This window comes from Prionailurus bengalensis, chromosome B4, assembly GCF_016509475.1.
Source record: "Prionailurus bengalensis isolate Pbe53 chromosome B4, Fcat_Pben_1.1_paternal_pri, whole genome shotgun sequence".
NCBI lineage: Eukaryota > Metazoa > Chordata > Mammalia > Carnivora > Felidae > Prionailurus > Prionailurus bengalensis.
Window position 1 is genome coordinate 43,240,137 of NC_057358.1, and position 27,945 is coordinate 43,268,081.

Below are 27,945 nucleotides of genomic sequence, written 5' to 3' on the forward strand. Positions count from 1 at the left end.
AAATTACTGCTAGATCTTTTTGATTCTGGGTCAGCACCACACCGCCCCTCAGCAGCAGAGGTCTCCTCCTCTGTTTGTGTGGTCCACCTTGACCATGGTGAATTCCCATGTGGTTTTTGGGGCACCTCTCTCTGTAGCCCTCTCTTGCCAGTTACCCTGCCCTGCACGCCCCAGCCACACACACAGCTCAAAACTGTGCCTCTCTGCCTCCTCCACTTAAACTGCTGCTCTGTTTAGAATTCGTTGTCCTGCTTTGTGCCAGAAGGTGGCCCTGGGTAGAATGCCGGTGGCCCCAGTGCTCGCCTTTGTATATTCCGTTCTCTCCGGGATCGCGGTGCTGCCCGTACTCCTGTGCCTGAAAACAGTTGCCTCGTGTAGTTTGTTATATATAGTTTTTTGGCCGAAGAGCAAGTCCAGTCTTACCCTTGTGGGAAGCAGAGCTATGTTAGTTTTTTTTTTTTTTTTTTTTTTTAGATTTTTAAACGTTTTTCTTTTTCTTTTCTTTTTTTTTTTAACGTTTATTTATTTTTGAGACAGAGAGAGACAGAGCATGAATGGGAGAGGGTCAGAGGGAGAGGGAGACACAGAATCCAAAACAGGCTCCAGGCTCTGAGCGGTCAGCACAGAGCCCGACGCGGGGCTCGAACTCACGGACCGCGAGATCGTGACCTGAGCTGAAGTCGGTCGCTTAACCGACTGAGCCACCCAGGCGCCCCGTTTTTCTTTTTTTAAGTAATCTCTGTGCTCAACGTGGGGCTCAAACTCATGACCCCGAGATCATGAGTCGCATGCCCTACCAACCGAGCTAGCCAGGTGCCCCACACCTATACTAGTTTTTATTAATATCCTCTCCCTGCTTCTCTTCTCTTTCCTCTCTTCTCTCTGTATACGTTATGTTTTGGCATACTCTTACGTAGAGTTTCAATTCCATTTCTGTTTTCCCTACTTTGACTTTTTATTGACGTTTCACCCATTAGAAATACGTTATTCACACTTTAGTATGTATTTATGTAATTCATGCCCCCTTTGTAGTTGTTTTTGAATATAAAAATACGAGAACAAGGAGAGAAAATTTAATGGAATTTCTGACCCTGTGACGCATAAAGATTGAAGCACAAGTGGGAAGATGTTTGGGGGCACGTGGGGGGTGGGTACAGCATTTTCACAAAACATGTATCTGGGAAGTAGTTCCTTTTCCCCATGATGCTAGGCACATACACCCAGCAGTCCATTTCTCTTGTCATATGTCACTAACCAAAGAGTCCAAGAAACAATGAAATTGGTCCCATTTGGCATGCATCCATTTTCTCAAAAGGAAATAAAGCAAATACAACATCTGCACCTAAGAACCACTCTCGTTTTCATTTGTTTCCATCACTGAAATTGCTGGACTTCAGAGCAACTTTTCCTTGTTGTAGAATTATGTGAGATGGGAATCAATTTAATATGTATTTAATGAGTATCTAGAGCGTATGGTAAGGCAAAAAAAAAAAAAAAAAAAAAAAAGAACAACCGAGTTTAGAATATTAATTTCGTAGGCAGCTCCAGATTTTGAATCATTTCCTGAAAAATTACTTGTGCTTATGTCATGCTGGACCATTTTTTTTTCTTGAAAAAAAAAAACAACAACTTGAAAACCTCCAAATTTCCTGCTAGCAGTTAAGACATTGGGCTGTTTCCTTATTGACATGTACCTCTTCGTACTTCTATAATTGTACTCTCTCGTTCGCTTCTCAGCCTTTTGGCCAAGATCAAGTGTATAATTTTACTCTCTCAGCTGAATGTGAATGACATTAGATAAAGATGATTGACAATGATATTTATTCTGTATTACAGTTGTCTACTGAACCTCCAGCCCAGAATGACTACAGACCAGAGGAAAAAGGTGAGTTAATCAAGTTAGTGTGCAAAACCATGGAAGTGACCTTAGACTAAGGAATGAATGGGATGCAGAGTAGGTTTAGAGTTGAGGATGCAGAAAAATCGAGGGCAATTTGAAGGGTACTTTTGGTTCAGTTGGAAGTACAGACTTGAAATATGAAAATCTGTTCTATGGTCAAGGATCTGATCTTAGCTAGGTCTCAGGTACATTTTTTTTTTTTCCCCAACTGTTCACTTTTGTGAAACATCTGTGAAACCCAAGCTAAGGCAATTCTGTTACTCTTTATTGCTCCTGAACTAAAGCAAGGACTTCTTTGGGAGAAGTTTATCTCTTTAGTAATGTTTGGAGTAACCTTGGACCAGCTGTTTAAATTCTAAGCATCTCTGTTTTGTTTCCTGACTACGAAATCAGGCGAAAGACACCGATAATGTTGCTAATGGATAGTAGTAAGAGTTTGTTAGGAAAGAAACTGACTCACATGTCTAGATCCCCATCCCCCCCAGTATTGCACCCGAGTGGTGACAGGGGTAGGAAAAAGGTATCGAGAATACTACCGATAAATATTCAGTGACTCTTTGGGGATTTGAGGATGAAAAAGACATTTTTACGTGGAGCCCTGCACTGAGACAGGCAGATAATAGTGTAAGAGCCAAAATTAGTATTTGACTTTATATCTTAGGCAATAAATTCCCACAAAGTAGGTTTTTTAGTAGAGCTTAGTAAACTTTCTCTCTTATTATTACAATTTTTAGTGTGGTTCTTTGAAAGCATTGCTGTAATTTGCTAAACGATTCTAGTATACTTGGACATTTAGGTTTATTTCTCATACTATAAATTATATGGCATTGAACCTTTGCATTTATATATATAATTCTGTCTTCTGGGTTATATGTGTACCGATTTCTAAGGAATAGAAATGTTAAGGCAAAGGAATCTATATACTAATGTGTGAGTACAAGGTCACACAGTGGTAAGCTGAAACCTGAATATAATTATCTTGATTTCTAGGCAAGTGGTTTTTTATTCATATACAGTACATATTGCACATTCTTATTTACTGCCACTGTATTCCTTACCACCCCAGCTTTCCAGGGTGCTCTCCTTGGGCATAGGATAATAGATTAGGAGCTTTCAAATGACGTTAAAAATCTCTGTACAAAATTATTACATGTTTATTATAGAAAATAGGGGAAAAATGAAAGCAGATACCAGAAAATAAAAATCATCACTAATAATTTCACATCATGGCGACAGTTACGATGACTATTTTGATCTATTTTTGCCTGTCTATACTGAGCCTACTCTATGTCCTCTACTAAGAGGCTTTTAATAGGTCTGTTTTTAAAGTAAATTAAAACACATTTTAAATTCCGCTTAATTTCTTGAACTGGGTTGTGGTTACACAAATACAACCGTGTTTTGGTACCATTTTTCATTTTGCATAACATCTAAAATCAACATTTATTTTATTAAGTATTTTACCATAGTGCAAGTGTATTTTTTCGTGTTTTTGGGTGTGTCCGTCCAAATATTTATCGTGCAGAACTCTCTCATTTCATTTTTATTTCTTTATTTAAATTTCTTTTTTTTTTTTTTGGTATTTATTTATTTATTTTGAGAGCGAGAGAGAGCAGAAAAGGGGTGGAGAGAGAGAGGGAGAAAGAGAGAATCCCAAGCAGGCTCCACACTGTCAGCGCAGAGACTGATGAGGGGCTCAAACTCACAAACTGTGAGATCGTGACCTGAGCCAAAATCGAGAGTCGGGTGCTTAACCGACCGAGCCACCCAGGTACCCCTGAACCCTCTCATTTTAAAGATATCTCTCACCATGAATTTCTTTCTTTTAAGAAGTTCGGAATGCTTCATGGATATACACACATGTCTACAGGATAATTTGTCTAAAATTTAAGCGGTAAAGTGAGACCCCAAATAGAGTTAATTTCCACATTTCCAAGTTAAAGACGACCAAATAAAGGGATCAAACGTAGCACTTAAATTCCTAACTTGAGACATTTTTGTTCTTTACACTAACCCATACACTGTCAGACTACGAAACCACTGCTATTTTGAGATAAAAGTCTGGGTTAAGAAAAATGTGCATTTTCCAAAGGGAGGAAAGTACCATTCTTAGACATAGGTTATACGTAACCTAGTTAATATGGAGTGGTGCACTATTCTTAAACATATCAACCTAAACTCATTGTTCTTTCAGTATACGTGCTGCTGAAGCGAGCACACCCCATTGTTCTCTCAGAAACGACAGTTTACAAAGCACTTCTGAGATGTGCTTTATTTTATTTTCATTTAAATTGTAGCTACTTAAATTTTGACTGGGTAATACCCCACATGGTTCCAAGTTCAGAAGGTGCAAAAGAAAACAAGGTAAAAACGCCTCCCTCCTATTTCTATCCTCAGCGACCTAATTCCCCTCCCTAGAGACAAACAACGTCATCCGATTCTTGTGTGTACTTTCAGAAATACGAGCATACGTTGTTCTGTAAAATATTTCTTTCCCTTACCTATATATCTTGAAAATCACTCCGTACCTGTAAAAAAAGCATGTCTTTATTCCCTTTTTAGAATATTCGTTTTATGGATATATCAAAATGTATTTTAAAAAAGAAAATGTATTTGACCGGTCTTTTATTGGTAGCCCTTTAGATTGAATTTAGTTGTTTTCTTCTGCAAATACTATTGCCATGAACTGCCTTATAAATACGACATTTTGCACATGGGTGAGGATCTGTGGGAAAATATCCTCCAAGAGAATTTGCTGGACCAACGGATAAATGCCTTTGCAATTTTTGTAGACATTGCCAAATTGCCCTTCAAAGTGGTTGTACCAATTAATATTTTCACTGCTAAAGCATGAGACTGTATAAGCCACAATTTCGAAAGAAAAAAATATTCTGTTTTTTTAAGTTTAGTTATTTATTCTGAGAGAGAAGAGAGGGGAGGGGCAGAGAGAGAGAGAGGGGGAGAGAGAGAGAATCCTATGTAGGCTCTTTGCTGTCAGCGCAGAGCCCAACTGGGGGCTTGAACCCAAGAACGGTGAGATCGTGACCTGAGCTGAAATCAAGAGTTGGACGCTCAACCAACTGAGCCACCCAGGCGCCCAAGAAGAAAGTATTCTTTTTTTTTTTTTTTAATGTTTATTCATTTTGAGAGAGAGAGACAGAGAGAGACAGAGACAGAGAGCACGAACAGGGGAGGGATGGAGAGAGAGGGAGACAGAATCCTAAGCAGGCTCCAGGCTCTGAGCTGTCAGCACAGAGCCTGATGCGGGGCTTGAACTCAGACTGTAAGATCATGACCTTGGCGGAAGTTGGATGCTTAACCGATTGAGCCACCCAGGCACCCCAAGAAGAAAGTATTCTTAACTTAACAAATGTAGTATGTTGTTTGATAAAGATGTGGGTTGTTACTCTAGACTTTAGAGCAAGTCCCTGATATCCAGCAAAGAAACTAGGCCAGATTTGTTCAAGACTTCAGATATCCTTCCTTGGCCTTTTCTTTTCCTTCAACCTTTATTGTAACTCAGGATTTTGTTTTGGGTTCTGTGCTTGCAGTGTCTTCTCCCAGGTCCCCTCTCTCGCGCCATGTGGCGATAGCTTTGGGACTTCTGAACGCCCTTCTTATGTGTTTGCTGCTTGTCCCGTGGATTCTGTGCCAAGGTGAGTACTGACTTTAAGTGAACATCTTTTATTTTACCTACTGCTTAAAAAGTTTATTGATTTAAGTTATCGCTACACTCGACACGGGGCTTGAACTCAACGACCCTGACGTCAGGGGTCTCCATGCTCTTCAAGTTGAACCAGCCAGGTCCCCCTATTTGACTTATTTTGTGTTATAAAAGCAACATAACATAACGGAAATTTTGAAAAATGAAAAGTAATGCCAACAAAATAAATCGCCACTTGTATAAACAACATTTCCTGGGTACAGTCCCCTAGTCTTTGACTACAAGCATTTATGTAAATGTTTATTCTTTTAACAGAACTTCTGTCAAGTCCTCTAAAATCTTCCCCACCTTTTTTCTTTTTTTAAAGTAAGTCTGGGGGCGCCTGGGTGGCGCAGTCGGTTAAGCGTCCGACTTCAGCCAGGTCACGATCTCGCGGTCCGTGAGTTCGAGCCCCGCGTCAGGCTCTGGGCTGATGGCTCGGAGCCTGGAGCCTGTTTCCGATTCTGTGTCTCCCTCTCTCTCTGCCCCTCCCCCGTTCATGCTCTGTCTCTCTCTGTCCCAAAAATAAATACACGTTGAAAAAAAAAAAAAAGTAAGTCTGGGTGTAGTTCTGATCATTATATGCTTGTAATTTCGTGTATTGCTTTCTTAATTTTATATTATATCATAAACACTTTCCTACCTACTGCCATATTTATGATAATCAAATTATAATTATATCATTTGGGTATTAATTTTGTATTAATTGTGCTTGACTTTTCACAGAATATATCCATCAAAATTTAATTAAATATATTCTGATTTTTTTTTTCCAATTAGAGTGCTTTCACATTCTCTAAAATGAAATTTTCTAGATTTAATTCTTCTAGGTCATTAACTGTGCTGATCCAGAAAGCCCTGGGTTTACTGTTTCACAGTGCAGAGTTTTGACTTAGGTTATGTTATCGAGATGGTCGTTAGTGACAGATGATTGTTATATACAGACTTTATTCATTAGGACTCTAAGCGTTCATCCCTAGGAGCTCTACCTCAGACCCAAGTCTTTTGGCAGAAAGAGACTCCAAGGGAAGTTGGGAATTTTCTCATTCAGGCTGGGAAATGCCACAGTTGTGCAGAAAAAGCACAAATCTATAAGGTGCCAACTTTATAGCTTGATCCCCAGAACCCCATATGGGTCCCATGCTAAGCCACAGAAAAGTTGTCTAATGTTGACATTGAAAAGTACTGTCTTCCCTACTTTTAACTCCCCAAATCTACACTCGATATGTAACCTATTAAGTAATTATATATCCACACATGTGCTCATTTGACATAATGGCTCATACTTGCCTACTGTGGAATTGTGCCTCTGCAGAGTTTATACAAATGCCTTACGTGGAAGTAGAAAATCCATAGAATTATGGAATCTTGGCTGAAATTACCTTGAAAGCTTGCTCAGTTCCCTTTCATTTTCACAGACCTGTAGTCGAACCATTTTAAAGGGGTGAGAGTGTTCTGTATTTAAAAGAGTCCTGTGAGGGGCGCCTGGGTCGCTCAGTCTGGTTAAGCATCTGACTTCGGCTCAGGTCACGATCTCACGGTTCGAACACAGAGCCCGGAGCCTGCTTCAGCTTCTGTCTCTCGCTCTCTCTCTGGGCTCTCTCTCTCCTCCCCCCCTGCTCTCTCTCAAGAATAAATACACATTAAAAAAATCAAAATAATTTTTAAGAGTCCTGTGAAGAGAATTGCGTTCACTTTTCACTTTCGCATCTTGACATCCATCTCTATTGGAAACATTTTTTTTGATAAATTATTTTGCTGAAGTAGAAGTCTTTTGTCTGATATCCAGTGACGATAGATCACTGGATACTTGTGCCAAATATTTGCGTTGGTGCTAAAAGAGAAAACCTCTATCTTTCACTCTAGGTAAGCTTGCCTTTTCTAGCTTCTGTCCTTTTCTTTTGACTCGACCTGGGGTATCAGGTTGAGGTTGGGCATTCTGGAAGAGTCTGCCTGATTTCAGCCATGTATATTATGCAGCTACACCATGTGCGCACTGAACCTACGTAGACAGGCACTGGTACAGATAATGTGGATGCATCGTTATTTTATCCGGTGTGTGTATGGCATGAGGGCATAAAGACCTCTAGCGCAAGTAAGGTACTCTGTCCACGGTCCTCAGCCAGGTTGTATGTGTTTCCCTACCTGCTTCTTTAGCCATAGTCCCATGCCTCTGTCGTGGAATGGACAGGAGTAGTGATGGAGTTGGGCATTGCGAGGTTTTTAGTTTGAGGCCATGCACTGTTGTGTGTTTCTCTAAACCTCAGTCTGAAAGACGGTGGGGCAGGGTAGACAGTGGGGCCGCCATATTCTATTTATCTCCCATTTCATCCCCGGGGCCAAGTGGTCTATAAAGATGTGAACCAGGTCCTCTTCCTTTCCAGGTTCCACTCGTGCCAGTTGTCCTAGTTGCCCAGACTTCTGGGTGAGGTATGGCGACCACTGTTACTACTTCTCAGTGGAGAAAAACAACTGGGATTCTAGTCTGGACTTCTGCTTAGCTGAAGACTCCCATCTCCTTATGCTTACAGGCAACCAGGAAATGGTAAATGAAAACACTTAGCAAACGTAGGGTTTTTTTTTGTTGTTGTTGTTGATGAGTGCTGCTCCAGTGTATCATGTCTCCTCATTTGAGGAACAGAAGGAACATTCTTCTCTTTCTCTCTCCTGCCCTCTCCTCTTTCTATTCCTTCCTTCCTCCTCCTCTCCCCCTGCCTCCCTCCTTTTCCTTCGTATTCCTTACCCTTTCTCTCCCTGACCCAGCAACCCTCAGGTGTGGACACCTAGATGTTTGCAGACTCAGGTGTGTGTGTAGGTGTGTGTGTTGGAGGAGGAAGGATGGTGAGTATTACAGACAGGAATTAGGCCTGAAATACAGGTCGAAGGAAAAGAACGCATTAGACCCAGAAACAGATGGGTCCAGCACCCAGGAGGCATCAGAGTCCTATGCAGGAGCTGGTGGAATTTCGAAGGGAGTGGGGGAGAGAGATGATGGGGGACAAAGAGACAGTGGCAAGGGCTTACATGCCTTTTTCATGAATTTCCCTTCATTCATTGGAATCCAGTAAGTTCCAGGCTAGGAGACGGTTGGGAATGATGGGGAGGGCATGGGGAGGAAGCAGTTCCAGAAAGCTGGGAAAGAAGAAAGGAGAGGGGGGTGGGGCGGGGATCTTAACCTCCTTGCAGGGCTAAGCTGGGCTAACCTCCACTTCCTACTGGACTCTCAGATCCTTTCTGTCCACCCAGCAGTCTCCGGGAGGAGAGCTCGTTGTCAATCCTAGAGTAGCTCCAGGTAATAGAAGGAGTTGACATCCTGAGGTAACTTGAAAGCCTGACGCAGGACTCGAAGCCGCGTACCACGAGGTCGTGACCTGGGCCGAAGTCGGCTGCTTAACCGACTGAGCCACCCCGGCGCCCCTGATTTTTGTGTGGTGATAATTGTTTTACGTATTCTCTTTCGGGTAGAATCAAGTCCCAGACAACAGTTTGTTCAGAATTGAGCTATACCTGTGGAAATAACGTTGTGTGGTGACACACGCTAACTACTTTGGTAGCATTGCGTACCACGCAGAGCTGTCCGGTCACCATGTTGGACATCTGAAGCTAATGTCACATCGGGTGTCAACTATACTTCAAGTTAAAAAACAAAAACAAAAACATGCTTTCGGGACATTCAGGGAGGTAATCATTCTGACGCTGTCGAAGAGAACATATAGTCCCTACATTTTTCTACTTTCCTATTTTGAGAAAAGACGGAAGCATCTAGATTCCTTGTTTCCCGTCAAGTGAGGAATGCTGTCATTCCTCTGAAATTCTGCGTGGACTCTAACTCCAAATCAGTCCCGCTCTGTGACTTCCCTTTCTCGTATGCCTTTGCCAAACCACGTGGCAGAATGCACCCGGGTCTATTCGTGAGATACAGGAGATTTTATGGCATCTGATAATAATAGCCTTGCTTTCTGGGCCTTTTGCAGCAACCGCTGTTCTCACCGTGATACAGCTGCAGCGGAGGACTCGAGCTGACTAAAGTCAATAGCAGAAGTGAGCAGAGAGCTTGCAACACTGCAGGGCAGAGACTGGTAAATAGAGTAGTGAGTCATAATGCGAGACCCTGTCACCGAGAAGTGTGATATGGCAGCTATTATAAACGAGACATTGTGGTAATGAGAGCTGAGGAGGAAAAGGGAGAAGGCACAGAATATCTGGGGCTTCGGGATATTTCTATTTCTCCGTGCTCCCCCGAAGGCATAGAGGGGGTATGAGAGGGATTTTTGTCTGTCTTTACTTTCCTTGAATCCTGCCTCTGCTGTTGAGTGAGCTGAGCAGAGTTAGATGGGCTACCTTTCCAAAACTGCCTTATTTTCTCTTAAGGCCCCTTGTTTCAGGTCCTCACTACAGAGGGTAGAAGGCCCCTAGCAGATTTAGTAGCAATCACCGGGAAGTTTCGCTTCTGACATTCCTGTGGAACCTTGCTTGATTCTCGGGTCTCTTTTTCTTGCCCCCAGCTGTTGTCAGATTCTATAGAACCAGAATCTGGCTTGCCCTTCTGTCTTAGATCAGTTACAGCAAAGTGAATAATAATAATAATAATAATAAGAAGAAGAAGAAGAAGAAGAAACTAACATATACTGAGGCTTTGCCAAGTGCCAGATATTTTGTGTATATTATTCTCAATCTTCATAGCCCATCCTACATAGTCAAGTTCAACATCTCCATTACTGACGAGTGCGTACTTGATGAATAACAGTGAACAAGTAGAAGGCTATAAATCTGGCAGAACTACACGGTTTTTTTCAGAGTCGGATTTTAAACTCCACGTCAGCCAACCTTTTGAAGTCACTTACGGGATTATTGTATTGGACGGCTTCCGGATCCATCCTGTGTGTGAAGAATGAGATGACTCTTCCTATTAATTGTCTTCTGTGCCTTTTCTTTTTCTTTTTCTTTTTAAATGTTTATTTAGTTTTGAGAGAGAGAGAGCAGGAGCAGGGGAGGGGCAGAGAGAGAGAGGGAGACACAGAATCTGAAACAGGCTCCAGGCTCTGAGCTGTCAGCACAGAGCTGGACGCGGGGCTCCAACCCACAAACCGTGCGATCGTGATCTGTGTTGAAGTCAGATGTGTAACCGACTGAGCCACCCAGGTGCCCCATTCTGTGCCTTTTCTATTCACGTTCAGAAAAGTATTTGAATTTGAAATCCGGAACGTATGTTACATGACTCTTAGGATTGAGATATATTTTTTAAATTTTTATTATTTTTTTATTTAAAACATTTTTAATGTTTATTTTTGAGAGAGAGAGAGAGTGAGCATAAGCAGGGGAGGGGCAGAGGTGGGGGGGGGGCGGACAGAGGATCTGAAGCGGGCCCTGGGCTGATAGCAGAGAGCCCAATGCAGGGCTTGAACTCATGACCCGTGAGTCATGCATGACCTGAGCTGAAGTCGGCCACTTAACCAACTGAGCCACCCAGGGGCCCCTTAAATATATTTAAAGTAGTGAGATGCTCACTTATTATCTCCTTTTTCTATCTTGCACTTAAACATTTTATTTTTGAGAAAGTAATAACAAAATGGAGATGGAATTGCTCTGTTAATTCGGTTTTCTGTTTACATTATGACACTTCCTCTTTGTTCTTTTTCTTGCTCTTTGAATTGCTCTTTAGATCTTTAGATACATCCAAATTCTTGATTTTTTTCATTAGGCTCCGTTTTTAGGATGTCAGCATTTGTTTCTTATGGTTGTTGGTGTGTTATTTTAAAATATATTTTGACTAGAGCGTACCCGGTGGGAATACTTTGGTTTCTTTAAATCTATCCTGACGCCCCTCACCCTGTAATACCTTTCTCCCTCATTACCATCATTTGGGATTATATCATCAGACTCTATTCTTTTAACAACCTCTCATTCAGCTTTAACCATCTGCCCTCTCAGGGTTTGTGACTTTGAGATTGTCTGTCTTCCTCCCGAACTTTTAACACTAGCTTTTCTTATGTTTAGGGTTTGCATCTAAATATTCTCAAGATTTCCTTCTTTGGATACTGCGGTACAAACACTATGATATCATGGGCACTCTCCCTCCTATTTTAAAGTAGAATCAGGTAACAGAAAGTTAAAAAAAAAAATTTTTTTTAATGTTTATTTATTTTTGAGAGAGAGACAGAGTGTGAGTGGGGGAGGAGCAGAGAGAGAGGGAGACACAGAATCCGAAGCAGGCTCCAGGCTCCGAGCTGTCAGCACAGAGCCCGATGTGAGGCTAGAACTCACGAACCGTGAGATCATGACCTGAGCTGAAGTTGGACGCTTACCGACTGAGCCACCCAGGCGCCCCCGGAAAGTTTTTTTTTTTTATAGTTTTTTTAATAGTTTTTTTTTCAGACAGTCTTGAGTTCATTTTTACTACATTGCTTGCTAGCTGTGTGAAGTTTCCTTAACCTCTTTGACTCTCAGTTGCCTCAGGGACAAAGAGGAAAAACGTTCCAGAACTGTTACGATATTAAATGAGAAAATCTGTGTGGAAGTTCCTTTACCGTAGTAGGAATCACTTAATTTTAGGTTTTTTTTTTCTTTTCCAATTCTTTAACGAATTCTCCTTGTCACTCAAAATAAAGCTCAGCATCACAGTAACTTTTATTTTTCTCTTCTGCCTCCCAAGACATGAAATTTCAACAAATATCTATCACAAAGTGAGTTGTGACTTGTTGAATTCAATATGTTCCTTACCAGGAGATATGAAATATGTTTGAAGACTCAAAGAAATGGCTGGAAACACAGGGTCGATGGTAGGAGAACTGTTTTGCTCTGGAGATGCCGATAGTCTCGTAATGTCTGTGTTTTTTTGTCACCCTTCCTTCATAAACAGATTGAGCAGCAGTTGTGACCTTCACACCAAAAGTGTAGGTGTGGTAGACAGTTAAGATATCTCTCGCTATCTTTGTTTTTTTTTTTTAACATTTTACAAAATTGTGGTAAAATACGCTTAACGTAAAATTAACCATTTTAACCATTTTCAAATGTACGATTAAGTGGCATTAAGTACCTTCACATTGTTGTGCAACCCTCACCACTGTGCATCTCCAGAACTTTTTCATCGTCCCAAACTAAAACTCTGTGCCCATTAAACAATAACTCCCCGTTCCCTCTCCCCCCATCCCCCACCCCCCAACCGCTGGGAACCACTGTTCTTTTTGTTCTTTGCCCATTATGTCCTTTCATATCTGGCTTATTTCACTTAGCATGCTTTCAAGGTCCTTTCCGGCTGTGGCATGTGGCAGAATTTCATTCCTTTTCTGGCCAAATGGTGTTATGGTGTTCAATGAAATGGATATACCACGTTTTGTTAATTCATTCCTCTGTCAATGGGCAGTTCCAATATCTTTTGAATGTTGTAGCAGGGATAGAGTAGTAATCAATAAAAATTCTTGCTATTGTAGTGCTTACTTTTGGAGGAAAGACAGACAACAAACAAGTGAATAAATAAATTTGGTGATATATGCCTTGAAGAAAATGAAACCGTGTAATAGTGAATGTAGGTACTACTTTAGATTGGCCAACTAAGGAAGGCCTCCCAAGGAGGTAGCATTTGAGCTGAGACCTAGGCCTGAATGACAGCCATGTAAAAATCTAAGGAAAGGGTATTCCAGGCAGAGGGAAAAGCTACCTAAAGACCCTAAAGTAAAAATGACCTTGGCATGTTAAAAGAATAGAAAAAAGCTTCAGGCGACTGGAAGCTAGTAATTGAATAAATGCTTGGCAGGATCTAGATCGTGTAAAACCTTGTAATACATAGTAAAGATTTTAGATTTTATTCTATGTGAAAGAGGAAATCATCAGAGAGCATGAATCAGGGGCACAATGTGATCTTATTTATTACTAGAAGGGGAGTGCCTCCTATAACGCGAAAGTTTAGCACTAGGAGAGAAAACTTGGAAGCGTATTCGGTAAGGAGCGTTGGGTCAGCCCGTTCACCCATGTGAACTTTTTTACCCTTCTAGATAGAAGAACAGGATAATTCTGGTGTATCTTTCGGGGCTTTATTTTATAACTGGAAAACATCCTTGCGAATACCTGAACTAAATCCTCTCAAGGAAACTCCAACTCAGCCAGATTAAGCAAAGTTTTCATCTTCAGAGAGCAGGGACAAAGCTAGCGGTAGTGTATTGTTTTTGTTTTGTTTTCCTAAATGCCGCACTGCATGTTGAACCTTTCAAGTGAATTAGGAATGAACGCAGAGGTATTTTGTAAACCTTAAAGTACCGTATGAATATAGGACATAATTGTCTTCAGGATACTCTGCCCCGAGAGAAAAAAGTTATCACAGGAGATGGCTTATTTGGGAAGGAAGTGTTGAGAAACAACTTTTACAGATTTTTCAAATGCTTCATCTAGAAGCGACTCCCACCACCATGTTTCTTCAGTGGAAACTAAGATTGAAATCCAGTGAAGAGAAAATAGAAGTTATTTGGAAGCGGGAAATAGCACAAAGGCCTTGTTCTGTCTGTTATGGACGGCATGTTTGTGTCTCTCAAAAATTCATACATTGAAATACTAATCTTCAACGTGGAGATATTTGAAGATGTAGCCTTTGGGAGACAATTAGATCACGACGGTAGGGCCCTCATGATGGGATAAGTGCCCTTGTAGAAGGAACATTGAGAGATCTTGTCTCTCTGCTCTCTGCCATGTGAGCCGACAACTAGAGGATGCCCATCTGCAAATCAGGAAGCAGGCCCTCACCAGATGCCAGATTTGCCAACACCTTGATCTTGGACTTCCCAGCCTCCAGAGTTGTGGGAATTAAATGCCCATTGGTTAAGCCACCCAGTCTATAGTGATTTGTTATAGACCATCTCTTTTAATGTTTTTACTGGGAATGCAAAGAAACCTTATGCTTCTCTTTGCTTTTAGAAGAGTAACTCTTTATTTGTGCCAGTGATAGTCTCCAAGTAAGTAGAGGGGGCTAATCCAGACCCAGTTAAGAGCAGAGTCCTTGAATTCTTACTCCTTAGCAACCATCTTCCAATAAAAACAAGGACATCAAAATGGGACATCTAGCAGTATAGTAAGAATCACAGAGTTGAGGGGCGCCTGGGTGGCGCAGTCGGTTAAGCGTCCGACTTCAGCCAGGTCACGATCTCGCGGTCCATGGGTTCGAGCCCCGCGTCGGGCTCTGGGCTGATGGCTCGGAGCCTGGAGCCTGTTTCCGATTCTGTGTCTCCCTCTCTCTCTGCCCCTCCCCCGTTCATGCTCAGTCTCTCTCTGTCCCAAAAAAAAAAAAAAAAAAAAAAAGTTGAAAGAAAAAAAAGAATCACAGAGTTGAAATTTCTTAGTAGAAACTGGTGTCTTCATAGTTGTTGGATAAAGAATGCATATTTTCTTTAAAAAGCATTCATCGAATTCAGCTGTGATTAGAAATTATTGATACATTTAAATGAAACAAATTTATATATCTAATTTGGAGGAAAATTAAGACGTTTAAAAATGTGTTTTTGTTTTTTTTTTCCTGAAACCTGAAGCAGAATGTAATTTTCTTTGATTTCGTTTCAAAGATATCTAGAGGAGGTTTTTCAGATTGCCTGAAGGAAATCCAGGAGTACTCTGCCATCTTGGGTCTTCCCCAAGATGGGCTTATAAATAAGCCCAGGTGGGGGCGCCTGGGTGGCGCAGTCGGTTAAGCGTGCGACTTCAGCCAGGTCACGATCTCGGGGTCCCTGAGTTCGAGCCCCACGTCAGGCTCTGGGCTGATGGCTCAGAGCCTGGAGCCTGTTTCCGATTCTGTGTCTCCCTCTCTCTCTGCCCCTCCCCCATTCATGCTCTGTCTCTCTCTGTCCCAAAAGTAAATAAACGTTGAAAAAAATATATATAAATAAGCCCAGGTGTTAGGATATCTGCCTTTATGTATCATGAGAAACAAACATGATATATTAGCTTTAATAAACATTCTTATTCATACATCAGCTCGTTCTGTACAACATTGGGATCCCAAGAAAGTAAATCATACTGGAATCTAATGTTATAATATAAGCTTAAGCGGTCTTCTTGGCCTATTTTATCAAAGAGAATGTCCAGTTGCCTAGCATGCTGAATGTACATGTTTCTTGGCACATCCTAGGAGTCTCATGGTTTTTTCAGGGCTAGAGAAAGCACATTTTATTTATTTATTTATTTTTTTAAAAGTAATTTCTAAACCCAACACGGAGCTCAAATTTACAACCCTGAGGTCAAGAGTCGCATGCTCTACCAACTGAGCCAGCCAAGCACAGTTTATGTTATGTTAAGTTTATTTATTTATTTGGAGAGAGAGAGTGCATGTGTGTGAGCAGGGGAGGGGCAGTGAGAGAGAGAGGGAGAGAGAGAGAGAGAGAGAGAGAGAAAATGTGAAGCAGGTTCTGTGCTATCAACGTGGAGCCTGATGCAGGGCTTGATCCCATGCACCGTGAGATCATGAGCTGAGCCGAAATAGGAGTTGGCTGTTTAAGCAACTGAGCCACCCAGGTGCCCTGAGAAAGCACAGTTTAAAGAGAGACATGAGTTGCAGAGAGATGGATTATCTTAGTAGAGGTCATGCCAAGGCCTTGGGTACCAGGGCAAGACCTTGGGTTCTGGTCCAAATCCTAGCACTAAATTACTGTGGAATAACATCTGTCACTGCTCATGTTTTGAGTTTCTGTACTTCCAAAGGGGAGAGGTTTACAGAGTGAGGTGAGGGATCAAAGCACGTCCACTGAATTTGAGAATATGATGTGATCTGTTGCTGGGCTGCCGATGGCAGGTTATCTCAAACCTTCCTACAATAGGAAGGAGGAAGGAGGCTGTAGGAAGGAGGCTTGAGACAAATGATCAGTCAGGAAATACGTGATCACAGGAACAAGTTATATGGCCTTTTTCTTTAACATCTATCAGGTCAAACTCTAACTCAGAAAAACCAAACCAACCAAGTAACCCAACAAAACCACTAAAACACAAGATTCCTGGGAACAAAATAGAAGGGAGGTCTCATCTGAAGCCTTCTTATTAGTTTTGCATTTTCTTTCACCGAGGATTTGTAGTGACCTCAAGGATTAAGAATAAGAAGTAGAGTATAGAGGGGCACCTGGGTGGCTCGGTCAGTTGGGTGTCTGACTTTGGCTCAGGTCATGATCTCATGGTTTGTGGGTTCAGGCCCCGCATCTGGCTGTGTGCTGACAGCTCAGAGCCTGCTTCAGATTCTCTGTCTCCCCCTTTCTCTCTGCGCCAGTCTCCCCTAAATAAATAAATCAATGTTTAAAAAAAAAAGAAGTATAGAGAGGATGCCAGGTAATCATCTCACTATACATGCAATATTTTCTGGACACACAGAGATATCAGTTATCGATGTCCCCAGATGCTACTGCACACATTTATACTTGCCCACCGCTTGTAACCCAGACGCTTTGGTATCTGTTAAGACACATATGAATACCTTTGCATATTCATTCGTACTCTGAAACATACACAACTCTTGAGCTTCTTATTTTATAGGTAACTTTCCCGTCAGTAGGTTGGTCTTACAGCTACGTTGGTCAGACTTACACTTTTGTCCTTCCTGCTCCTGAAGAAACATAATACTTGTCAACATTAACGTCATGTTGAAAATTCAGCATCACAAGACAAACCTCTGTAACGAGAGCAGTTTGCAAAGCCGAGGTGTTGTTTAGTTATTGTAAAGTATATTCATTACACTAATACCAAATCCTACACCAGAGTTAATGTTCTGGAGTTTGTCCTTCATTTTATTCCACTTGAAGAGGCCTATTACCTTAGAGTGTAAGCTCCTTCGTTTGAATGTCAGACTCTACAGAACAAAGAATGTTTTATCTCCGTTCTAGTGGTTGCATGGGACATACGGGTGGAGCCAACTTAAACTTTACCTGACGCTTGTTTTCTTATGAGCCGTTTTTATGTTTCTTGTCATATGGAAAATTGATGAGGTCTTGGAAAATGCGAGTGTAGTGTGGAAAAAGACAAGTATGTTGCTACAGGCTTAATAATGATTTATGTGTTAAATGAGAATCAGAAAGATGACTGCTTCCATAGTGGCATTTAGCTTTTCTTCTATTAGGTACTCCATCTAATCAAGTTATAATGGAAGGCAGAGATGTGTAATATTTACCTCATCTTTCATGTTATAAGAATTGCAAGTACAGGGGCGCCTGGGTGGCGCAGTCGGTTAAGCGTCCGACTGGAGCCAGGTCACGATCTCGCGGTCCGTGAGTTCGAGCCCCGCGTCGGGCTCTGGGCTGATGGCTCGGAGCCTGGAGCCTGTTTCCGATTCTGTGTCTCCCTCTCTCTCTGCCCCTCCCCCGTTCATGCTCTGTCTCTCTCTGTTCCAAAAATAAATAAACGTTGAAAAAAAAAAATTAAAAAAAAAAAAAAAAGAATGCAAGTACGGACATAAAGTTTAATTCTAGGAAGTGCTCCACTCTGCGACGCATCTCTAGAATTAAGGGCTTATCAAATTTTTAAAATATTTATATATTTATTTATTTGAGAGAGAAAGAGAGAGGGCACAAGCAGGGGAGGGGCACAGAAACAGGGAGAAGGACTGTGCACTGAGTGCAGAGCCTGATGCGGGGCTCGATCCCATGAACCGTGAGATCACACCTGAGCTGAAATCAAGAGCTGGACGTTTAACTGACGGCCACCCAGGTGCCCCTAGAATTAGAATTTAAAAGAGAGATTAGTTGGGGCGCCTGGGTGGCGCAGTCGGTTAAGCGTCCGACTGCAGCCAGGTCACGATCTCGCGGTCCGTGAGTTCGAGCCCTGCGTCAGGCTCTGGGCTGATGGCTCGGAGCCTGGAGCCTGTTTCCGATTCTGTGTCTCCCTCTCTCTCTGCCCCTCCCCCGTTCATGCTCTGTCTCTCTCTGTCCCAAAAATAAATAAAAATGTAGGAAAAAAAAATTAAAAAAAAAAAAAAAGAGAGATTAGTTGTTTGGAGTAGGTGGTGGTCTTAAGCAGCTTGAACTGCTAACCAGAGTATCACTGGGTGGTTTAAACCACAGACATTTATGTCTCACAGTTCTGGAGGCTGGGAAGTCCAAGATCAAGGTGTTGATGGGTTTGGTTTCTGGTGAGAACCTTCTTTCTGACATGCAGACAACCGCCCTCTCATTGTGTCCTCTCCTCGTGGAGAGAGACTGAACTCTGGCCTCTTCTTACAACGACGCTAATTGCATCAGTAGTGAGGGCCCCGTGACCTCATCTGAACCTAATTACCTTCCAAAGACCCCACCCCCAGGTGCCATCATGTTGGAGGTTAGAGCTTCGACATACGGGTTTTGAGAGCAATAAACATTCAGTCCATAATAATGGTAATGAGAGGGTGTGTAAGGAATAATTGATCATGACACTGAATCTCCTCTTTGGTGTTCTGCGTTTTCTTATCTTTTTCCATCACCTTGAATCTCTCTCTCAGAGCCTGCTTCAACCTCTCCTCAAAGAGGACTTTTATTGGATTGGTCTGAGGAACAATTCTGGCTGGAGATGGGAAGATGGGTCAGCCCTAAACTTTTCAAGGTAAGGGGGTTCAAGACAATGAAAGAAAAAGAGAAAAGGGGAAGAAAAATTATGTGACTAGGGAAATAGATCAAGGATAAGAGAGGAAGGGGAGAGGAAAGGGTAAGGAAAGGAAATAGGGAACAAGGAAGGAAATGAACAGTGGATAAGAGCAAAAAAAAAAAAAGGTTGACATTTTATTTATTTTTTAATTTTTTTATTAAAACATTTTTGTTTAATGTTTATTATTTTTGAGAGAGAGAGAGAGAGACAGGGCGCGAGCAGGGGAGGGGCAGAGAGAGAGGCAGACCCAGAATCTGAAGCAGGCTCCAGGCTCTGAGCTGTCAGCACAGAGCCCGGCGCGGGGCTCGAACCCACCAATGGCGAGATCGTGACCTGAGCTGAAGTTGGGCACTTAACCGACTGAGTCACCCAGGCGCATATCAGAGATGATAGTTTAAAGGGAGGCTAGTGAACAATTTTTATTCTGCTGTTTTGGGAGTCGAGAAAAGTGGGAACTGAATAGGGAGAAAGAACTTGCTCAGTTTTCACCCCTCATGTCTTGCTAGTCCTTTACTCTCATGTTACCTTAATTGATTGGCTTTTCTGATTTCTTACAGGATTATTTCAAACAGCTTGATACAGAAGTGTGGTACCTTCAGCAAAAGTGGTTTCCTAGGCTCTAGCTGTGAGGCTCTTTTACGGTGGGTCTGTAAGAAGGTCAGACTTTGATGGGTGGATCTGTCATATGGCTCCCTAAAAAGGGGGAGCCAGCCTCTGGGTGCTGGGATAGTCGTGAGTGTATATTTAGTGAAAGCCGAACCTTCTAGAACATGGCATTAGATGTAAGATTAATGCGATTTCCCTGGGACTGATGGTTTATTGCCGGACTCTCTTTGAGAACAGTTAGATATTAACAATTTAAAGATCAGATCTAGGAAAATTTGTGAAAGAAAATATTGTTTTAGTACTTCTCACAGTAGTGACTGATGCTGCCTTCTTCACCCCCATTCCCACCATCTCTGTCAAAAATGTACCTTTTCTGTGTTGTGGTCTGAACTGGTCCGACGATATCCATGCAAATATATACTATTGCTAATGTATTACAGAGTTTTGATGTGTGCTAATAGGCTGGCATGTTACTTATCCCTGATAATATGTTTTTCTCCTAACAATGGCCCTTTGCAAATAAAGCTTTATTCTAAAGAATACTGCCAATAGTGACACGTAGAAAGTGGATAAAAACAGGGTGATGCTTTCTGCTTCTCAGCTCTCTACCACTTAGAGACTTGGCCTTGGCTGAATTTCATTGTTCTGAGTATGCGTAAGCGTGGATGAATAAACCAATGTATGAGCATATTTTTCCATATTGTGAGTGCATGATCTGCATGCTGATTTCACAATCATGGTCAGTCGGATAGAGGAAAATTTACAGAAGCAGTTTATGTGCTTGATTCCCAAATTAGGCACGAATGCCTCAAAAATAAAGAAAAACTTTATTATTTCTCTTAAGTATGGTTTGGACATAGATGAGGAGAGAAGGTGCTGTTTAAAGATGCAGGAATTTACCCAAGGGGTACAGGAGGGCTGATGCATAGGGGCACTTGTACCCCAGTGTTTATAGCAGCACTCTCAACAATAGCCAAATTATGGAAAGAGCCTAAATGTCCATCAGCTGACGAATGGATAAAGAAGATGTGGTTTATATACACGGTGGAATACTACTTGGCCGTGAGAAAGAATGAAATCTTGCCATTTGTAGCAACGTGGATGGAACTGGAGAATGTGATGCTAAGTGAAATAAGTCATAGAGAGAAAGACAGATACCATATGTTTTCACTCATATGTGGATCCTGAGAAACTTAACAGAGAACCATGGGAGAGGGGCCAGGGGGCGGGGAGGGGGGAAAGTTACAGAGAGGGAGGGAGGCAAACCATAAGAGACGCTTAAGTACTGAGAACAAACTGAGGGTTGACGGAGGGTGTGGGGGGAGAGGGGAAGGTGGGTGATGGGCATTGAGGAGGGCACCCGTTGGGATGAGCACTGGGTGTTGTATGGAAACCAATTTGACAATAAATTATATTTAATAATAAAAAAAAGATGTAGGAGGGAATACTAAAGGGGACCATCAGTCTGTACTGTCAATGACACTGAGTTGTAATCTCTTGTCTTTCTTTTTCATAGTCTTTTTGGGGGGGGGCAATGGACTGTATCTCATCCACCATTGTATCCCACACACCTAAAATAGTGCTTGTATCAGTGAATATTAAATAAATAAATGGACAAATAAAAAATAAAAATTAAGATATTCTTATTCTGGTAGTTTGTGTTAGCCCATGAGTTAATTAGAAGAATTAAGGGCAAGAAACAGGGTAGTTTCTAATCCTTCCCTAACGCCCCCCCAGGTGTGCATTCGGTAACTGACTCGAAAAGGGCAAAGGGTCAGGTTCATCTAGATATACTGTTCACAGAAGGAAGTGGTGGAAACAAACTCCCATCTCCTTATGATCTCTTACCTTTGGCTCTGGGTTGAAGGGGGGTGTCTCTTGATTATGAATGTGATGGTAGTGATCCCACTTGGTTAAGGATGTAATGATAATGATTCCACTTTGGCCCCCATGGCTTGGCTCCTAAGGGGAGCACAATCTCATTTACTTATTCAAGGACAAACCAAGGAGGCCGGTGCACTCCTGAATTCTCCCCTGAGCAGGAAGCATGTGGGCAACTCTTCTCCGTGACAAGGGTTCAGTGTTCTTGCAAAGATTTCTCACCACCTCTCATCAGAATTGGATCTAGTTCACTGCTCTTTCTCCCTTTAGGATGTTACATTAGAAATAACTTACTTATTTATTCCCTAATCTTACTCATGAGGGGCCATGGGGCAGTTATTAACGCAATCCCTCTACCTTGCCTTGTGAAATAAAGTTTGGTAAAACTATTAGAAACTAACATTTTTCTTTTTTTAATTTAAAACAAAAAAACATTTTTTTTTAACGTTTATTCATTTTTGAGAGACAGAGAGAGACAGAGTGCAAGCAGGGGTGGGGCAGAGAGAGAGGGAGACACAGAACCCGAAGCAGGCTCCAGGCTCTGAGCGGTCAGCACAGAGCCAGATGCAGGGCTCGAACCCATGAACGTGAGATCATGACCTGAGCTGAAGTTGGACACTTAACCAACTGAGCCACCCAAGAGCCCCTCTTTTTAAAAATAAAAAAATACATATTTATTTTATTTTTTATTTTTTTAATTTATTTTTTTTAAGCTTATTTACTTGTTTTGAGAGAGACAGAGATAGCACAAGTGGGGGAAAGGCAGAGAGAGAGGGAGACAGAGAGAATCCCCAGCAGGCTCTGTGGTGTCATCATGGAACCCGACATGGGGCTTGAACCCGTGAATCCCATGAAATCATGACCTGAGCCAAAATGGAGAGTTGGATGCTTAACAGACTGAGCCACCCAGGCGCCCCCATTTTTTTATTTTATTTTTTATTTTTGAGAGAGAGAGCACGTGTATGAGTAGGGGAGGGGCAGAGAGAGGGGGGGACAAGGAATCCAAAGCAGTCTCCAGGCTCTGAGCTATCAGCCTGACATGGGGCTCGAACCCACGAACTGTGCGATCATGACCTGAGCTGAAGTCGGATACTCAACCAACTGACCCACCCAGGCACCCCTCTTTTCTGTTTCTTTTGCTCATCTGTTTGTTAAATTCCACATATGAGTGAAAATTTCACATATGGGTGAAATCATACGGTATTTGTCTTTCTCTGGCTGACTTATTTCACTTAACATTATACTCTCTAGCTCCATCCATGTTGTTACAAATGGCAAGATTTCATTCTTTTTATGGCTGAATAATATTCCATCGTGTATATACATACCATCTCTCAGTTGACGGATTCTTGGGCGGCTTCCATAGTTTGGCTATTGTAAATAATTCCGCTATAAACATTGGGGTGCATGTATCCCTTTGAATAATATTTTTGTATTTTTGGCGTAAAACCCAGTAGTGCAATTGCTAGATCATAGGGTAGTTCTATTTTATTTTTATTTATTTTTAATTTTTTTTTCAACGTTTATTTTATTTTTGGGACAGAGAGAGACACAGCATGAACAGGGGAGGGGCAGAGAGAGAGGGAGACACAGAATCGGAAACAGGCTCCAGGCTCTGAGCCATCAGCCCAGAGCCCGACGCGGGGCTCGAACCTACGGACCGCGAGATCGTGACCTGGCTGAAGTCGGACGCTTAACCGACTGCGCCACCCAGGCACCCCAGGGTAGTTCTATTTTAAACTTTTTGGGAAAACTCCATACTGTTTTCTACAGTGACTTCATCAGTTTGAATTTCCACCAACAAGGTTCCTTTTTCTCCACAGCCTTGCCAACACTTCTTTCTTGTGTTTTTGATGTTAGCTATTCTGACAGGTGTGAGGTGATATCTCATTGTGGGTTTTTTTTTTTAATATGAAATTTATTGTCAAATTGGTTTCCATACAACACCCAGTGCTCATCCCAGCAGGTGCCCTCCTCAGTACCCATCTCATTGTGGTTTTGATTTGTATTTCCCTGGTGATGATTGGCGTTGGCCATCAGTATGTCTTAACTGGAGAAATAAATGTCCGTTCATGTCTCCTGTTCATTTTTAAATTGGATTATTTGTTTTTTGGGTGTTGAGTTGTATCAGCTCTTTATGTATTTTGGATACTAACCCCTTTATCATATATGTCACGATATCTTCTCCTATTCAGTAGGTTGTATTTTAGTTTTGTTGATGGTTTCCTTCGCTGTGCAGAAGCTTTTTATCTTGATGAAGTCCCAATAGTTCATTTTGCTTTTGTTTCTTTTGCCTCAAGAGACCTATCTAGAAAGGTGTTGCTGTGGTCAATGTCAAAGAAATTATTGTCTGTGCTCTCTTTTAGGATTTTTATGGTTTCAGGTCTCACTTTAAGGTCTGTAATCCATTTTGGGTTTACTTTTGGATATGGTGTAAGAAAATTGTCCACTTTCATTCTTTTGCATGTAGCTGTCCAGTTTTCCCAGCACTGTTAAAAACATTCAGATGTTTTTTTCTTCAAAGGTGTTCAAGATAAATAAAGCAGGAAAAGCTAACAATCTGATCAAATGTACGGTTCAAAAATGTCTTTTGGTATTTAACAATAAGACCTAGGAAAGGAAACTATAGAGTTACCTTAAATGGGATGAATAAGTTACCAGTGGCAAGTTTCTGGCAGTAGTAAAACAAAAACAAAAATTAACTCTCTTGATCATATAGATATCGCCATGAAAAATTTTTTTCGATCTGTACAAAAGATCTTTCTCCACATATCAATTGTTTCTTATGATTTAATTGTTGTCTGTGTGATGTTCAGCTATTTTTTTTTTATGCACAGAGATTGTTTCACAACTCTTACCCAGACGAATATGGCACTTAGTTCAGACATATCAAGCCACAGGTTTCCCCTCCCCTCTAACCAAGCTATCAAATTTCTGTCTTAACTAATTCAAACATATTAAGTAGTGAGAGATCCAGGTCTATAAAAGTACTGGGTACAAGGAGGGTACTGTGTTCAGTCCGGACTTTGACAAAGGAGTAATATTCCAGGGAACATAGAACAAAGAGCCAAAAAGAATGAAATCTTGCCATTTGCAATGGTGGAGCTAGAATGTATTATGCTGAGCAACATAAGTCAGTCACAGAAAGACAGATACCATATGATTTCACTCATATGTGGAATTTAGGAAACAAAATGTGTGAACATATGGAAAGGGAGAAAAAAAAGAGAGAGAAGCAAAGTGTAAGACTCTTAATGATAGAGAACTACTGAGGGTTGATGGAGGGAGGTGGGGGGAGCATGGGCTAAATGCGTGATGGGCTTTAAGGAGGGCACTTGTGATGAGCACTGGGTGTTGTAGTGATAAATCACTTAAATTCCACTCTTGAAACCAATATTACACCATATGTTAATTAACTAGAATTTAAATAAAAGTTTGAAAAAAAATTCTCCCCCCCCCAACCCCCCAATAATAGAACCTTTAAAAAAGAAAACAAGGCGGGGGGCCCCTGGGTGGTTCAGTCAGTTAAGTGTCCAACTTTGTCCTAGGGCATGATCTCACGGGTTGGTGGGTTCGAGCCGGGCGTCACGCTCTGTGCTGACAGCTTGGAACCTGGAGCCTGCTTCGGATTCTGTGTCTCCCTCTCTCTCTGCCCCTCCCCTGCTGTGCTCTCTTTCAAAAATAAATAAACATTAATTTTTTTTTTTTTAATGGAAACAAGGGGCACCTGCGTGGCTCAGTCAGTTAAGCGTCTGACTCTTGGTTTAGACTCAGGTCATGATTTCACAGTTCCGTAAGTTCAAGCCCTGTGTCAGGCTCTGTGCTGACAGTGTGAAGCCTGTTGGGATTCTGTCTCTATCCCTCCCTCCCTCTCTCTCTCTCTCTCTCTCTCAAAATAAATAAATAAACTTAAAAAAGATTTTAAAAATAGAAAAGGAAACAAAAACAGAACACATTTCTCTTATGACTGTGTAATTTTCACTAGAATCTATACTTCTCGGAGCAGCAAGGACTTTTGAATCCATGAAATGTCACTAATATCTATAATCAAATACAAGCATAAAATTTAAGAACTAAAAACATCCTCAAAAGAAATTACCACTTAGCGCTAGCTCCAACACCATTTATCGAAGAGATGTTTTTCCCCGTTGAATATTCTTGCCTCCTTTGTTGAACATTAATTGACAAAATAATTGTGGGTTTATTTCCGGGGTTTCTCTTCTGTTTCATTGATCCATGTGTCTGTTTTTGTGCCAATACCATACTGTTGGATTACTACAGCTTTGTAGTATATCTTGAAATCTGGGGTTGTGATATCTCCAGTTTTGTTTTCCTTTTTTAAGATTGCTCTGGCTACTTAGGGTCTTTTGTGGTTCTATACAGATTTTAGGATTGTTCTAGTTCTTTGAAAATGCTGTTGGTATTTGGATAGGCATTGCACTGAATTTGTAGATTGCTTTGTAGATTTGTAGGGTAGCATGGACATTTTAAGAATATTTGTTCTTTTTTTTTTTTTTTTGGATTATTTATTATTTTTAAGTAATCTCTACACTCAAGGTGGGGCTCGAACTTACAACCCTGAGGTCAATGGCCACATGCTCTACTGACTGAGCCAGCCAGGTGCTCCCAATAGTTATTCTTCCAATTCATGGGAATATCTTTCCATTTGTTTGTGTCATCTTCAATTTCTTTCATCAGTGTCTTGTAGTTTAGAGGACAGTGATGAGAGTCCCTCAGACTCCTCGGTTCACAGGTCATCATCTTCATTAGTCCATATTTGCCTCTCTTGCAGCCCTTTGTCCTGCATCCCTACTTTCATTTATCTTTCCTCCACAGGAACATACGTTGATGTTTGGTATATTCCTTCAGCTTGTTTTATACATACCCGTACAAGCTATGTAGTGTTCTTTGTTTCATATTTAAATAATTATTTTTATATATTTCGTTGTTTTGCTTTTTCCATGAGCATTATATTTTTGAGATCTATTCATGTTGCGCTATGCACATGTAGTGCATCCTTTTAGGTGGCACATGAACCCCATTTTATATATCCATTCTTTTAATGATGGACACCCGGTTTGCCTTTGTTTCCCCACTATCACAGTGATGGGATAGATATTCTCTTCTATATCCCTCCTCCAAAGTCTTCCCCGTCTTAGGAAATGGCCCTGCCTCCATTCTGTTGTTCAGGTTCCAGCCTGAAGAACTTGCCTTCCCCCTTCCTTCCTCCCTTCCTTTCCACCTCCCTCCCTTCCTTCCTTTCTTGTCTTGTCTTGTCTCCTGTTCTTTTTCTTTCTTTCTTTCTTTCTTTCTTTCTTTCTTTCTTTCTTTCTTTCTTTCTCTCTTTCTCACTTCCTCCCTCCCTCTCTTTCTTTTCTTTCTTTCTTTCTTTCTTTCTTTCTTTCTTTCTTTCTTTTTCTTTGTTTCTTTCTTCCTCCCTCCTTCCTTCCCTCCCTCCCTTTCTTTCTTTCTTTCTTTCTTTCTTTCTTTCTTTCTTTCTCCCTCCCTCCTTCATTCCCTCCCTCTTTCTTTTCTTTCTTTCTTTCTTTCTTTCTTTCTTTCTTTCTTTCTTTCTTTCTCAAACTGAAGAGTTTTCTGATTTATTTTTTGACCTCCAACAAATTTATCACCTCCACCAGCAAAGTATATTCTAAATCTAATCTCTTCTTTCCATCTCCACTTTTAACTCCAGTCCCAGCCTCTGTCATTGTTCATGAGACGACCGTGACAGCTTCTTTTGTTCCTACCCCCTTTAAAAAGAGTTTTATTGAGGGGCACCTGGCTGTCTCGGTTGGAGGAGCATGCAACTCTTGATCTTGGGGTTGGGAGTTTGAGCCCCATGTTAAAGAGTAAAATTTGATCAGTTTTGACATATGTAATATGCCCATGAAAATAATGTCATCATAATCAAGATAGTGAAATAGCAATTATCCTGAAAAGGTTCCTCAGGCCTTTCTGTAATTCCTCCTTTTCTCTCCTCCCTGTCACCCAACACTCCCCCATCTTCAGGAAACTCTGGTATACTTTATGTCACTATAGATGAGATTACATCTAGCATTTTACAGTACATAGAGTTTTACAGGGTCATTAAGTATGTGCTCTTTTTTCTTCCCCCTGTCTTTTTTCACTCAGAATAATTATTTTGAGATTCATTCGTGGTGTCGTATGTATCAATGGTTTACCCTTCTTTATTGCTAATATTCCACTATATGGGTGTGCCATCATTTGTTTATTCATTCACTTATTGATTGACATTTTGGTTGTTTCAGTTTGGGGCTGTTTT

The 27,945-nt window shown here is 41.3% G+C and overlaps 1 protein-coding gene across 1 annotated transcript; it reads left to right on the forward strand.

Annotated features, from left to right (window-relative positions):
- The first annotated feature begins 1,651 nt into the window (after positions 1-1,651).
- Positions 1,652-20,330, forward strand: KLRG1 (killer cell lectin like receptor G1). Its single transcript, XM_043563459.1, has 5 exons — positions 1,652-1,885; positions 5,452-5,556; positions 7,988-8,148; positions 19,033-19,133; positions 19,733-20,330. The coding sequence occupies exons 1-5, from the start codon at positions 1,804-1,806 to the stop codon at positions 19,842-19,844; spliced, it is 561 nt and encodes a 186-aa protein (XP_043419394.1). The 5' UTR covers positions 1,652-1,803; the 3' UTR covers positions 19,845-20,330.
- The last annotated feature ends 7,615 nt before the right edge of the window (positions 20,331-27,945 follow it).